At 39.5% G+C, this 15,235-nt stretch overlaps 1 protein-coding gene across 3 annotated transcripts; it reads right to left on the bottom strand.

The window, feature by feature from the left end:
- Nucleotides 1-2,904: 2,904 nt before the first annotated feature.
- Nucleotides 2,905-14,361, bottom strand: LOC306809443 (cell surface glycoprotein CD200 receptor 1-B-like). Of its 3 annotated transcripts, none has more exons than XM_079320961.1 (7): nt 14,150-14,361; nt 10,894-10,975; nt 9,883-10,191; nt 8,756-9,004; nt 7,680-7,775; nt 6,928-6,965; nt 2,905-5,764 (listed from the first exon to the last, which is right to left on the bottom strand). In XM_079320961.1, the coding sequence occupies exons 2-7, from the start codon at nt 10,952-10,954 to the stop codon at nt 5,648-5,650; spliced, it is 870 nt and encodes a 289-aa protein (XP_079177087.1). In that variant the 5' UTR covers nt 10,955-10,975; nt 14,150-14,361; the 3' UTR covers nt 2,905-5,647. The 3 variants fall into 3 exon arrangements, with proteins under 3 accessions (XP_079177087.1, XP_079177086.1, XP_079177088.1); XM_079320960.1 differs by lacking the exon at nt 14,150-14,361 and adding an exon at nt 13,137-13,376; XM_079320962.1 differs by lacking the exon at nt 14,150-14,361 and adding an exon at nt 11,231-11,278.
- Nucleotides 14,362-15,235: the final 874 nt, after the last annotated feature.

Genomic DNA, 15,235 nt, shown 5'->3' with positions numbered 1-15,235 from the left:
TGTGCCTTAGCATCTTCTGTGTGCTTCCTATTCTCTCCTCTATACCCTACCCCAAGCTATCTCCTGCACCAAAATTAGCTCCAATTAAGGCATTAATATCATCAGTTCAAAACTGCTGCAGCCAGTCAGATGTGGGCAGTACTGACCAACAGGGATTACATTTTTTCCTGTCTTACACCAGACTGATACCAGGACAAGAGAAAGGCTTAAAATACTCACAGGAGAGGAAAAAAACATTCCATTAGTCTGAGATGCACTTTTACAGTCACTGTCAAGATGGGATTTCCATTTGTGTATCAGAAATTCAGATTCTTTCTAAAAGAGGGAAATGATATGCAAACAATATTCTAATAGAAGACAAAGACTGGGATTTTGAGTGCACAGAAGAAAGATTTATTTCAGGTTATGGTTTCCACAGCAACTTTTCATTTTATCCCTCATGTCGATCTGTCTTTTAAGGTCTTTCACAACATTTATATATAATGAGATATTCTGTTGATGGGAAATTATTAAGAAATTAATTTCTCAAGGAAAAAAATCTTGTAACTTTTCCTGTGCATATTCACAGCTTCACACACACACACATACAGAGCAACATACCTATGAATTAAGATGTTTGCATATAAGTATACTTTTTTTTTGCCATCTATAGCAGCATGAAATTGGAAGCCACTGTTGATTACACAACAATGACAATGATGAAGGATGTGATATTAAGTGTAGCTGGTAGATGTTCAGACCTGGAGGCAGGCAGTGCCCCTGAAGATATCAGAACTTTACAGGCATTAACTTGCCTGATTAAGGAAGCAGCCCTAACAATACACTGATTGGTGGTGCTGGATTCCAGTCTTCCTGAGTTGTACAAAAAGATGGGCAACCAGACCAGAGCTTTTCAGTAGTGGGCTCACTCATCTGTTTATTCCAGACAACACTCCTCACACAAGATGGAGTGAGTTACTGGACATTCATGTACTAAGCACGTTGTTCTGCCACATGTGGCTGTGTGTTTTGCACAGAAGAGGGGCTTGTACTCTTCAGAGATCATAAAAAACACAAAAACTATTTATGGGGGGTTGTCCATGGTTTCTTTTTCAGATGTACACATGGAAATCTAAAATACAAGCACAGCTAGATACGAACATTATGAAATGACAGTATAAACGCTGTTGGACTGTGGCAGAAGTGAGACAAAAATCAATCCCAAAAGCACTTAGCCTTGTTTGCTCAGCAGTACTTATTGACAGCTGAGAGAATAGAATGAGTGGAAATGAAATTTTCAGAGCTCAGTACACAGTGATGAGATTAAAGTCAGAAGACCTAGAGAGGGACCATCGGCATAAAAATGCCTTAATAATGTAGAATCCGATGTTTACAGCATCTTCTTTCCTATTATAGCTCTGCTGGTGACTAAGCCTTGCCTGGTGCATTGACCTTGGCTGGCTACCACCTGACAGTGCCCAGCCAGACACTCTCTCACTCCCTCTCCTCAGCACAACAGGGGAAAAAATATGATGGAAAAGTTCATGGGTCAAGATAAGAACAGGGACATCACTGGTTAGTGTCGTGGGCAAAGCAGACTTGACTTAGGGAAGTTAATTTCATTTATTAGCAATTAATAACAGAGTAGAATAGTGAGAAATAAAAAAAATTGAAACCATCTTTGCTCTCACTCCCTCTTCTTCACAGATTTACCTCATATTCCCCAGCCCCAGCAGTGCAGCAGGGTGGGGAATGGGGTTTGGGGACCAGTTCAGACCTTTTCACTTCCACCACTCCTTCTTCACACAGTTCCTCTGTTCCAGCAAGTTCCTTACCATGGGAGAGAGTCCTTCAGGAACTGCTCCAATGTGGGTCCTTCCCACAGGCTGAATTTCTGCATTAATTGCTCCAGCATGGGTCCTTTCCATGGGATGCAGTCTTTCAGGAGCAGACTGCTCCAGTGTGGTTCCTGCCAGAAAACCTGCTGCTGCACAGATCCCTCTCCAGGGTCACAGCTTCTGCCAGACATGTCCTCCAGGATGGATCCTCATGAGCTGCAGGTGAAAATCTGCTCTTCCATGGACCCCCATGGGCTGCTGGGGCACAGCTGCCTCACCATGGTCTCACCATGGGCTGCAAGGGAATCTCAGCTTTGGCACCTGCAGCACCTCCTGCCCTCCTTCTTGGTGTCTGCAGGGCTCTTCCTCTCACACTTTTCTCACTGCTTTTCCTCACAGGTGCTGCAGAGTGTATTGAATATTCAGAAAAGTTTCTTCACTGAGAAGCTGGCAGGCATTGTAACAGGCTGCTCAGGGAAGTGGTGAAATCACCATCCCTGGATGTGCTCAAAAACATGTAAATGAGTCACACAGGAACACAGTTTAGTTGTGGCCACAATAGTACTGGGTTAATGGTTGGATTTGATGACCTCAGAAGTTATTTCCATCCTTAATAATTCTCTGATTCTCTAAGATATCAGCCGAGAACAAATAAAATGCTGCATATTATGCATTTGGATTTGATAAGCGAGCTTAGATTCACTGAAGTCTGAGAACAGAAGATGTTTCTCATCAAGAGTGATTAATTTCCTATTATGCATTGGGAGAAAAAATTAAAAAGTGAAGGAGACCTGGAGTAACTATGTCTGTGGAGAAGTTCAGTGAAAAGCACTAAAAAATTCCAAAACAAGTCACTATTTGAAACCTCGTCTTACATACATACAAAAGGCAACAAAAGAACGAAGAATAAAATTGTACTTGATGCCAAAAAGAGAAAGAAATAAAACTAGACAATAAAATACTTAGAGAACAAAAAAAAAAAAAAAAAAAAAAAAAAAAACCAAAAAACAATAAACTGAGAAAACTAGTGCATGAAAAGATTGGGGAAGAAAAAAAGTAGGTATTTGCTTAAAGAAGCACCTTTAGAGCAAAAGTACAAACTATGGCACAGCAGAGAAGTGATAGGAAATGTAGAATAAGTCCCACTTGGTTAATTCCTGAGTTCTTCACTGCCTCCAGCACATGACAGGTGTATACAGATTGTGGACACAAAATCAAGGAGCTGACAACTTATCATTAACAGCAAAGACCACAAAGTCAGAAAGATCAGGTCACAAAGACATCACAGGTGTTACAGTTGCTAGAGGAGAAGCAAGGAAAGCATTATTTTCTCATCAAGAAGAAAAGCTGTGACAAATTGATGCCAAGAAGGTTAGATAAAATTTATAGCTGCAACTTCAAACTTAGGAACCCTGAGCTCTTCACTGAACTGGCAAATACCCTTTGGACATCTGCTCCCTTTCCAGAGCCTGTAGGAAAATTGTTTACCTTCATTTCAATCCTAGTGTTGAAATTTGTGATTTTAAACAAATATTGTTCATATTCACATTCCAGTTTATGAGGCTCTGAACATAACACTTTGTCACCACTTTTTTCCATATTCAGTGAAGAGAAAGAGGCATCACAACACCTGCTATTTCCAGAAGACAAATTGTTCATAGATTAATCAGAAAGCAGACATCATCATTATTACAAAGAGTGTCCTATGAACAATGTGAGTGAAAATCCACACAATAAACAGGAGCATTTTCATCTATAATCACATCTGGTGCTAAAAAGCTCAAGTGACATTCAGTCAACTGTGCATTTGACTAACAGTCAATCTGAAACAGCAGTGTCACGCTCCCAGGCTTTTAATTTTTTTTTTTCTTGTTACAATGTGCAAATAGTTCACTCCAATTTTCATCACTTTTTAGTAGCTCTCTCACAATGATTATTCAACAAACAGTCAGCATTTCCCTACACATTTTGTCAATCTAAAATACCTGCCTTGATTAAATTACATTTCAGTGCAAATAAAAAGAGTATAGGGTCACCAAAAGTGTACTTATAATTAAAGGGGGAGGGGATCATGATAAATATGTTCATTTAAAAAAAATTAAAGCTGCTTATTTTTGACACACCAAATGCACAATTGGAGTTATTTTTTGGGTTATGACAAGCCTATTCCATACAAAAGCAGCATGACAGAAAATATTTAAGTGATTTATTTCTGATTCTCAAGTACTCAACAGATCAGTTCATCAGCCCAAGGTGCAGGGCACACACAGCTCTGATCATGGCAGGCAGAGAGAAGCCACCAAAGCCCACACCAGGAATTCCACATTTGACAAAACCCTCCCCTTCAGTCACAGCCAGCAGTGAAAGGACCTATAGAAGATTTATTGGTGTCCCTTTCTTACAACCACCCCTGCAGCCACATTAATTCTCTTTGACCTGATAACTTTTATTAATCATACACAACAAGTCTAAAAAGCATTTTATTCCAGGATAGCCCATGTCATTGCCAGAGCACCTTCTTTCAGTGCTAAGTCTGCTCAGAATTTCTACCTTAATGGAAGTGCTGACACATTTCAGGTGGCTGGACCAATTCCACCAAACACAAATTAAAAGTGAAAATCAAAGTTATGAGTGTGAAAACCATAACCATAGTTTTCAGTCAGGACAAATTATCACATATAGCTTCAGAGAGCTTTCCCCCCACACTCCTGTCCAGGTTCTATCTTTTCTGTCTCCATTAGATCTCACCCTTCAACATTTCACTTGTTGCAAAGGAATTAAGAAAAGGTCTCACATTACACCCTAATCATCACAGCACACATGCACTGTGATTCCCAGCAGCAGACCGCTCCACAGTCTACCTCTCTAAATTTTAACAGCCCTGTGGTCCTTTGGTCTGGCTGCAGTGATCCAGCTTCTGAAAAAGGCAGAGGTTGCTGTAGCTGTCCATAAAAACAATCCATGCTCACCACACTAAGAAACACCAGCCCAGGAACCCAAGTCTAGACCTGACTGGGTAATTCCTTAAGCAACAAGAGATCTTCCCTCTATTTCAGAAGCTTCAAGTCCCAAGTGACCCTCAACAGCACCTTGGACTAAGGCACTGCTGCAGATTCACTAGAGCTGCAAAATACTTACAACTTTTACTTTAAAGAGTGACCAAAAATTGTCCATTGATGTTTCTCATTTCCATATCCAGTATAATATCAAATTGGTTTTATTTTTCATCAATTACCAATGCAAAAAGAAGGATTAATTGAAAAAGAAATATGTTAAAAATTAAAAAATAAAGATGTCAGATACTAGATCATCATCTGTCACGTGCAACCATCTACCCAGCAAACAAAACAAAACAACAAAAACTCCCTAAAACTCTATTTTTGCATTTCTGCTAGATGTATTGCTTTGACCTTCTGTATTTTGAGGTCCCTCATGTCACTTTCCAGTTTTCAACACACAACTTTAAAGAGAATTCATTTGCCAAAATGGAAAGAAAAGGGCTATTTTTACACCAGCAGTCTTTTACTCTGGCATAGAAATATGTCCATTATTATTTTGAGGAAAGGCAACACATACATCAGAGTCACTTTCAAACAAAATTAAGGTATTTCCCTAATTCAATCTTTAAAAGTTCCAACTTTTTCTAGAGTTGTACTGACATTTAGAGAAAGAGGAAAAAAAACTTACTAAATGGTCCTTTGTGCCCCACCACTGTCAGGTCAGGAAAGACAAAAGCTTTTGTGGGTAAATTCTGAGGCTTAAGAGTTGAAATACAAGTTCAAGTAGCTGAGTATCATTGGTAGCTGAGCTGGCTGCTTGTGCCTACACTGTTATAAGCACACATAAACAGATCTTGGGCTGTAATTCTCATAGATTTTCTCTGGAAATAGAGGAGCCTGGACTGCTTCTCTTCTCACACGTGAAAGTGGGAACTCGTAGGTTTTAATCTGCAACAGGAAGAAAAACATGTACTCTTGTATTACATTGTAGAATTTCATGGGACCATCATTCACAAAAAGCAAGAGCAGAAGAAACCTGGTATGTAACATTACTGCTGCAAAGGAAATGTGATTTCTCTTAGTAAAAGGGTAGAGCACAGAGGGTAAAACAGGACCTGGCAGACAGATGCAAGAGAAAACTTCACAAAGCCTCAACAGGACAGCATTTGAAATGTTTTTCTTAACATGATTGAAAACATATTTTGAAATGCTGGTATCTACAGCAAAATAGATGAAAATGAACAATGCTGGCTTTTCTGAGAACAAAACACCAAAACAAAACATACAGACCACAAACAATCCAATTTAGGCAGCTAAAATCATTGGAAGACTTTGATCTCTGCAACTCCCCCTCTTATCAATGAAATTGTCCTGAATGCCACACAAGAGCACATCAGGAAATACAACATTCTAACTTCAGAGCACTCTGACTCGTTTGCAACAAACAAGGCACGCAACCATTAATTAATTCATAAGCAGAAACCAAAATAGGAAATAATTGGTCTTTCCATGTGAGGCAGAAGCCCTGAGGAAAAGCAGCACATTTTCATTTTGTTAAGTATATATCACAACACACTGGAACTAGATAGAGAGTAAGTAGAAGTTGTGGTGGCAGATTTATCACTGCTGACTTCCAAGTATATGAACTGCCATGTAAAAAATAAAAGTTTCATAGCTGTGTTTGTCTCCAATACAGCTAAACAAAGACCTTTACCCCTCTTTGAAAAAGGCATGTCTGGTTCCATCCAATCTTTAATCATGCAGGCTTCTGCCATTAAGAATGCACATTCTTAAATAAAACATCTGAATAAAGACTACTGTGTGAAGCAGGAGTATGAAAATATTAAGTTTTGGGAGAGTTAAAATTCAGCATTGTAAATGTAACTTAAAGACAGGAATTGCACTGCTCCACTCTCTATCCAATTAAACAATTGCTCAAATACTCTGATTATACACAAAGATAGGGCCATCCAAACAACAGACAGTTTCACAGATTATTCCCCCCTCCAAGAGTTAAATGGGGGGGTTGTCAGAGTAGATACATTGCAAAGAAATTGAAAGTTTTAGTGAAGAATACACCAAAACCTGCAAAGCACACACAGCTCACTTACTGTCGTGCTCTGCCGTGTCCATTTACATAACCAGCAAGCTGAAAGGGGGATTTCAGGAAGTTAGAATGTGATGGTGCAGAGTACACAGCTGTTGTATCTGGGGTTCTCTAGCTGCCCCTTGAAAGACTTTCCTCAAAATACAGTTACTCTCACATATTAAGTTCTTATTTTTTTACATCCTGCTCTTTCATGCACTCTTGTTTTATTTTCCCTTCATTGAAACTTTTGGTCATGCTAGTTTTTCTGGTTTCTGCTGGGGTAGAGTTCATTTTTTTCTTAGGTGTGTTTTACATTTAGTATGAAAAATGAAACAAATCAGCTATCTAATATGCCTAATGCACAATTATCTAAAAGATATCAAAGTATGTACATTTGGCCTATTCTTACACTTGCTTAAGGGAAAACTTTGCACTGCTCATGGAAACAGGTCATTTGTGTTCAGTTTATGAACTGTTATTCTTAAGAATAGAATTTTTTGACAATAAATGAAGAACAAACAAAATAATTCTAAAAATTCAAAGCCTACCCTATTCTCAGAAAGAATTCATCCTGAATGAATCTCTGACATGTTTGTAATGCATTAATACCACAATACCTATGGCTCTTTCCAAACCCCAGATTTATTTTAAATTACCACCCTTTATTTTATTACAACTTCTCCAAAAGAAGAAGTGCATCTATGAACACTTTTCTCAGTCCTTGCCTCCCACCTATGTGATTGTAATGTATTTTATGTTCATCAAAGGACTCACCTCTGCACCTGAAAATCAAGCATAAAGTGACACCAGTGACAGCACTGACACCTGCAGCTGCTCCTATCAGGATGTAGAGAAGACTATGGGAAGTGTCTGAGTGATGAGAAAACAGAACAAGTTACAGAGCTAGATGTCAGTATCCATGAATTTGTGACATAACTGGCTACTTTAACTGGAGGAAAAAGCTAATAAGAAGCTGCCTCTCACCCCCAGTCATTTGTGTGTACAAACACATTTTCATTTTCAACTCATCTGCCTTTACACTTCCCTTTTCTTCAAGTACTATTAGCTCTGAACAACAAAACTGAGCAGCCATCCCTGCAAATGTTGTTATTAATGATTGGTCTACACTGATTCCTGTTCTTCAAGCCTTTACTGAGATATTTTGGGGTTATGAGCACTTATTTAGCTGTTCTTACAAATCCTACTGTGATAGATTTCCAACAGGCCCAGCACAGCCAGAGGAGAAGCTGAATTTTAACCTTTACCACCTTTGGAACACTTGCAAGTCACAGACAGACATGTTCCAAGGAAATTTTCTCCAGACCACCACTACTGTGGAAAAGCTGGACAAAATATTGTGGGGAAGATTCTTTTAGATTCTTTCTTGTTTCTTGCTATCCTACTCTGATTTGACTGGCAAGAAATTACTTTCTCTCAAGTCTCTTTTGCCTGTGACAGAAACTGGTGAATGATCTCTCCCCCTGTCTTCACCTTGACCAACAAGCTGTCCATTGCCTTTTTCTCCATGTCTTGTAGAAGAGGGAGGAGCAACAGAGCAGCCTGGAGGACACCTGGCAGCCAGCCAAGGTGAACCCACTGAAAGCAGAATAAGGAATTCTTGTAAAAGAGAACAGGAATTGAAAGAAAAACACTGAAAGCATCTCCATACAGTTCCACAAAGCATTTAGTTTCAAAATTATCAATTTCTCTCTCAACATGCACTAGGACTTCACCCTTTAACCATGCTAACCTAGTTCCAGGGCCCTGACATTTAGTGGGAACAGCTGCACAGAACAGCAGAGAGGAGCCCAAAGCATGATGAAAAGCAATCACAAAATAACATTATTTACATCTCAGGTCCATGACCAGAGTCTGGTTCATGGCTGGGTGAGTCACCAGGCAGGTGACAGAGGGAAAGGAGCTGTTGGTCCAGCCAAAGTAGCTCACTCTGGTGACTGTTCCATTGGGGTGATGGAATTCTTCCTCAGAGCTGTGATTGCTTGCAGGGATCCAGGAGATGTCAGCAGGTGGCTTTCCTGCAGATGCCTGACAGACAGCCACCCTGCTCTTGTCATGGGTCAGAGTCACCATAGGAGGGACTGCAGAAGAAAGTTTTACAAGTCACAACCATTATTTCTATTCATATTTTATATTTCTACTTTGTTTTCAGTGTAAAATCACCAACTGAAAAACTGACAAACGGGTGGTATTTTTTAGACTGTATAACCAATTAGTGAGATTTTAAAATAATTTGAAATATTATCTTTAAGAAAAGACAATACTTCAAAAAGTCCAAGGTGGACACCTCAAAAACTAGTTGGCTGCATCTAAAGTACTGTTTCCTTCTCTTTTCCAAAAGGTAATGACAGATTAACATGAGATGGGATGACAGAGAGGGGTGGATTAAGTAAAGATTTGCAGCTTGACTGCTGAAAAGGCAGATTGCTGAAGCTTCAGGCACAATATTTAGGAGATTCAATATCTATAATCAAAAATCTGATAGCAGGGAAATAGAAGAAGAATTGGACAAAACTGTTCTGCTTGAAGTCAAAAAACTCATATTCTGCATTTGGCAAAGGAGTGAAAGGCTTGCACAACACCTATGTCTTTATCAGAAAGGCAAGATTCTGCAGGGAACAACAAAAAACAAAACTCAAAACCAAAATAAACTAATAAAAGAACTCAACCAAAAACTAAAAAAATCAAGTGACTAAAATTAGTAATAGAAATCATAGAGTTGAAATTCTATTTCTTATAACTTTTAGTTACATTGAGATGATTTAACTAATATAGCAAAAACACAAAGTCTTCCTGTGTTGGGGTTTAGGATTTTTTTTTTAATTTATGGAAACCTAGACACAGTTTACCTGACTATATGAGAAAGGTAATTTGATGTATTCACTATGCTTCCCAATATTCTTTTGCTCCTACCTATGTTGCAAAGAGACTAATTTTTACTTTAGTGGTGCAGTCTTACCTATGACAGTCAGAGAAGAAAAAAAATAAAAAGTCCCTTCACTGTTGACAGTTTCACAGGTGTAATTTCCCTCATCCTCCAGTTTCACAGGGTAAATACGAAGTGCAGGGTAAATGCCAGGTGAATATTCCCACATGCTCCTCTCACTGCAGTTCTGGCTGCTTGTCTTGTTCTGATCCCCTCTGTAGGACAACAGGCAGCAACTGCAGCAACTCCTCTTCCATGTCACCATCAGAAAAGAGACCTTGGAGATGTTGGAGCAACTCAGCACAGCTTCGTGGCCAACCTCTACACTCAGCCTGTCAAGGGCTGCATAAGATGGAAAAAAAGGCATTAAAAAGATGCTGCAGCTGTTGTAAAAGCACAGGAAACTCTTGGCTTCATGACCCTTAAAAATATATTTCCTGACTGTACTGGCAGCTTTAAGGCACATATTAGTATTCAGCTTCCAGATCCACCTTCCTGAGGTTTGGAAGTGCAGTGGAGATGGTGCCTTTCTGCTGTGGGCAGTGATGCTGATGAGCTGCAAGTCCTCCGCCTTTATTTCTATCACTTTAAGATAGGCTTTGAAAAATTGATGTGGCGGGCGAAATTCACTCTTAAGGGAAAGGAAACTACTTTTAAAAAATATAGTGTTGCTAAATTAGATGCCTTGCTTCAAGTGCCAATAAAACTCATGATAGCTGTGGAACACACACCTGTGGCACATTAAAATCAACATCACTTGGAGAGTAGTTTAGTAAGAGACATATGTGGATCCTTTTATTCCAGAAATCATAGCTCTCCTGCCATTGTCCCAGCTGAACAGATGTGTGTTTAGATGACCAGTTTTGGATTCCTATCAAATTTATTCCATGCCACTCAGCAAGGCACTTGATTATTTTGCCAGCTGAGGTGACATTACTCTTTCCACTCCCACTAAACAGGCAAAATTTGCTCTGCTGCATTATGAAGTTGGAAATACAGAGTACCAAACAGTGCTGCATGTAGTTTTGGATCTTTCTCACTTACCTTCAACCAGATTGATTGGCAAGAAAAGGAGCAGAGCCAGAACTGCCCATTTCTGAGCCATCTTTAGCAGAAGGAATCAGCACTGCAGAAAATGAAGGCAAAGAAAATCGCTTGCAGTTGCAAATTGTTGTGCCCATCCCCTTCAGAGAGAACATGCAGTAAAACCTCTGTTTCCTTTGAAAGCAGGAGCTCTAAACAAGACCCCATGTCAAGTGTATTCTTATACCGAAGAAATTAAGGCAAAAACAGAGTTGAAAAGAAAAAAAAATTAAAAATAAAATAAAATAAAATAAAGACTAAAAAAATACCAAACAAACCAAAACAAGCTACTATTTACAGTTTGTGGAATTCCTGGATCTCTGGTACTACTCAGGATCTAGACTTCATCAACTATTTGGCAAAGAAATTATTCCTAGCCTTTGCATGCTCTTAATTTCTTGAAGAGTAACTTCCCTTTTGGGGCAGAACAAAAAGAGCAACCTTCCTATTGCAAGGGACCAAAACCATATGAGTTTGTTTCTTGCTTTCATAGGCAGGGTGAACTAAAGAGGCATCTAGTAACTGCTGCTATTCTACAACTGTATAAACTTTTAAACAAACCATATCTTATAAATGCTGCCATTTCTACCTCTTTAATAATTTACTTTTTGAATCAGACACCCACAGCTAGAGATGATTGGAAAATTGTGCTCCCATCCCAAGGGAAATACTGACATGATGTTTATATTCCCAAGTCAAAACCCAAGATGCAGCAGACAAGCAAACATCTCTGTGCAATGGCTGATGCAGAAATGTCATATTTGTAATAACAGGACTTTCCTTGTGCATTGTTTGGATCACAAACTGCACACACCCTTATTGAAACAAGTTTCCAAGCACATGCTGGGAGGAGAAGGATTCACTCTGCACCCATAGACCCAAATCCTCATCTGGCACCAAATGCCATGAAAGTAAGAGGTTTCAATTATGCAGCATTAAAGATTTAATTTTGAATGTGAAACAAACCACGTGAGGATGGTTGGTGCAGAGGAGAGAAGCCACAACACTGCCACACGTGTGGCACAGGAAGAACAAACGTTGCCACAGTCACGAGCCAAATGCAGGAGCTGCTGCTTTCCTTAACACAGAGTGACACAAGTGCATATTCAAGTCACTGAATCACAGAATGGTTTGGGTTGGAAGGGACATGAAAGACTTTCCAGTTCCAACCCCCTGCCCTGGACACGTCCACCAGTGCTGCTCAGAGCTCCATCCAGCCTGACCCTGAACACTTCCAGGGATGGGGCATCCATAACTTTTCATCCACAACTGTGCCAGCACCTTGCCACCCTCAATAGAATTGTTTTCCTCAAAGAATTATTTTGCTCATAACTCTAATAAAGAATTGTGATGCATCTGGATGAAAAGCTTTCATTAGAAGCTGGTAAAAATGCCAATAAAACCACACTGCTCTATATTCTGTTACTAATGTGCAACAAGCAATGCAACTCTTACATTAAAAACATCCCAAATTTCATTTTCATTCTCATAAAATCTTGACCATAAAAGAAATATTTTGTTTTGTTTCATTTTATTCAGTGCTGACAGAAGTTTTGGGATTTTTGTTTTTTCTTTGCAATTATGCATGCAAAAATTGCTTTCAATCAAAAAAGTTTGAAACTTTAAAAGCTGACAATTTTTAACAAAAAAAAAAAAAATAAAATAAAAAATACATTTTGACCAGACTATGTACTGAGCTTGACCCAATTTGCAAAGGATTTCTCCATCTCTTTGAAAAGGAAAGTAAAAGAAAAAAATAACAAAACTTCCACAATTTCTACCAACAAACTCAGTATTCACCAATTTTGATAGTTCCATAAATATTCATAACAGAATATTATCATATTGGAACTTGTCCCAGAGAAGTGTCTTTTTTTTTTAATGCATACCAATCTCATATACAGGGTTTATTTGCTCAAAAGAACAGGCATTAATGATTTAATGATTTAAAAATGAGACCTTACAGAAAGAAGAGAATATATGACTCTGTTTAAATATTAAGGTATAAAACACAGAATTGAATCTGCAACTTTTTAAAATAGTTGTGCCTCTGAGCGAGAAGGAACTCTCAAAATCCAAAAAAAGGAACAACCAAGCAGAGATGAAGCAAACCCATTTAAAAGCAACAATGAATACTTGTGTCATTGCCTTTGATGGAATTAAAGTGCCTCAATAGCTGCATTAAAATAAATCAAAATTTTTACTCAGCCTGGGTGGCGGCGGCTGGCACATGTGTCACTGCTCCAGCTGTGGAATGGCACTGCTGCTGCTCAGATTCATCCCAAGGAGTGCTGAGCTGGGGGAGATTCACCCAGTTATCCTGCTCAAGAGGAGCTGGGAGGGGAGCAGCAGCAGCTCCAGCTGCTCTGGGTTCTGATTCTCCTTCTGGGGTGAGCAGGGAGATTTCAGCACATGGTGCCAATGAGGATCCCAGTCCTGCTGGCTGATCCACCAGGGAACTGCAGGGATGCACCTGGAGCTCCCCTCCCTCTCTGTCCCCAAGAAGGGCCCAAAGAGAACTGCAGTGGGAATTATCTCAGTTTAGGAGATTCCATCCCAGGCAGCCCCTGTGTTCAGCTGTCTGGTCCTTCAGTTTCTTTTCGTTGTTGGTTCTGAGACCTTAACATGCAGTTGATTTTTCTCACAGACAGATAAAACCTCCAACCCCTCCTCCCAATGAGTCAAAAAACCCAGTGGTGGAAGTACACTGCTCTGAAGAGGATGTGGCAGAGTTAAATTGAGAGAAACAAGCAGCTCTGTAAAACAATGAACTAGTTGCAACCTTAGCTATCTATTTTTACACATCACACAGCAGTCACAAGCCTTGAGCTATGAAAAGCACCAACTTGAAATCAGGCAAATACATGCAAAATTCAACATGATTTAAGTATTTGCTAATACAACCTGAAGGAGGAAAAGGTTAGGTATCCATCAGTTGTAACCACCAACTTTTTAAAGGAAGTGCAGTATGGCACAGAGCCATTCCTGTGTTTAACTCAGAAAAATATGGCTCTGTTTTGAAGTGAAAGCACATTTTAAAGGGTACACAAGACCCTGCATTAGAAGGGTTCTGTGTAAGAGGTATCTTTAGGCAAGGAAGGGCTGGCAAAAAGGGGAAGCAGTGGCACACATCCATATCAACTCTCTTGCTTCCTCTTATAAGGATAAGGTAACTGCTGTGCAAATCAAGGCTACATTATTTAAAATCCAAACCCACACTTTTGGCAGTCAGAGCAGCAGCAGCGTCTTCTATGCACTATTTGATGTTTCTACCTCATCACCAAGGCCACAGAGAACCCAACTCAGAAGCCTGCAGCTTTTCTGAACTGAGAGATGGTGGTTATGCTGTATTTTCAACATCCTCAGGTCAGCCTCTTCTGCTCCCGTTTCTCCCTAGCAATGGTCTTCTGCTGGGAATTCCTCAAGTCCCTCCACTGAAAATGAAGCAACAAAATATAGATTTTTAATGTCCTGGGTGGAAGACAAAGCATATCAAAAGGGGCAGCAGGTAGATATTCCCAAAGTTGAAAGTGAAAAGCTCTGGGGGAGAGGAGAGGCTGTGTTTTCTCTGTTCTTAGCCATCTGCAGCTGCCCCCAACAATGCTGCTGGGTAATGGACCTTTGCTTTGACTTTAGAGCCTCCTGGTGTTTTTATTCTCTGAAAGATATCCTAGCTTTGATAACTTGATCCCTGAATTCCTGTACTGGCACAGCAGAAGACTGTTAGCACTGTCAGGGACTGATGGGTCAGAACCTCCACAGTGCATTTTCTTCTCAGACTCCCTGTTTGTCTCATGGTTTCTGCCACCAGTTGAAGCCAAAGATGATTTGAAATTTAGTCCATCCAGTTTTTGAGCTAGTTTCATTCAGTTCCAAACCACAAAGCTTTCTCTGCAAAATGGGAAATAGAGGTTGGATGACTTTCTGATAGAGAGAATTAGACTAATAGAACGAGCTCTCAAAACAATCACAAGTAAATTATACAAAATATCTGTAAAATTACAGTGTTTAGGTAAATATACCTAAAGGTAGATAGGTTTGAAATTTCCTCCACAGCAAGGCAGAGACTTGTGCTATCTATTGAATTCATCAATACACCAATATTTAGAGTAATACCAACATTACAAAGTGTGGATTTTTCCCCAGGGGAAAAAAGTTTATCATACATAGTAGCTGTAATTCCAGAAAGCAATTGGGCATTTCCTCTCTTCTCAGAGATATTTACCTTTTTATCACTAGCTCATCTGGAAAATAGCTTAGTCTCATGAAGTTTTGCACAAACCAGGGCCTGTTCCTCACATCT

This window comes from Erithacus rubecula (genome assembly GCF_903797595.1).
Source record: "Erithacus rubecula genome assembly, chromosome: 1".
NCBI classification, from domain to species: Eukaryota; Metazoa; Chordata; class Aves; order Passeriformes; family Muscicapidae; genus Erithacus; species Erithacus rubecula.
The sequence above is the reverse complement of the archived record's forward strand: the minus strand, read 5'-3'. Positions and strand labels throughout refer to the sequence as shown.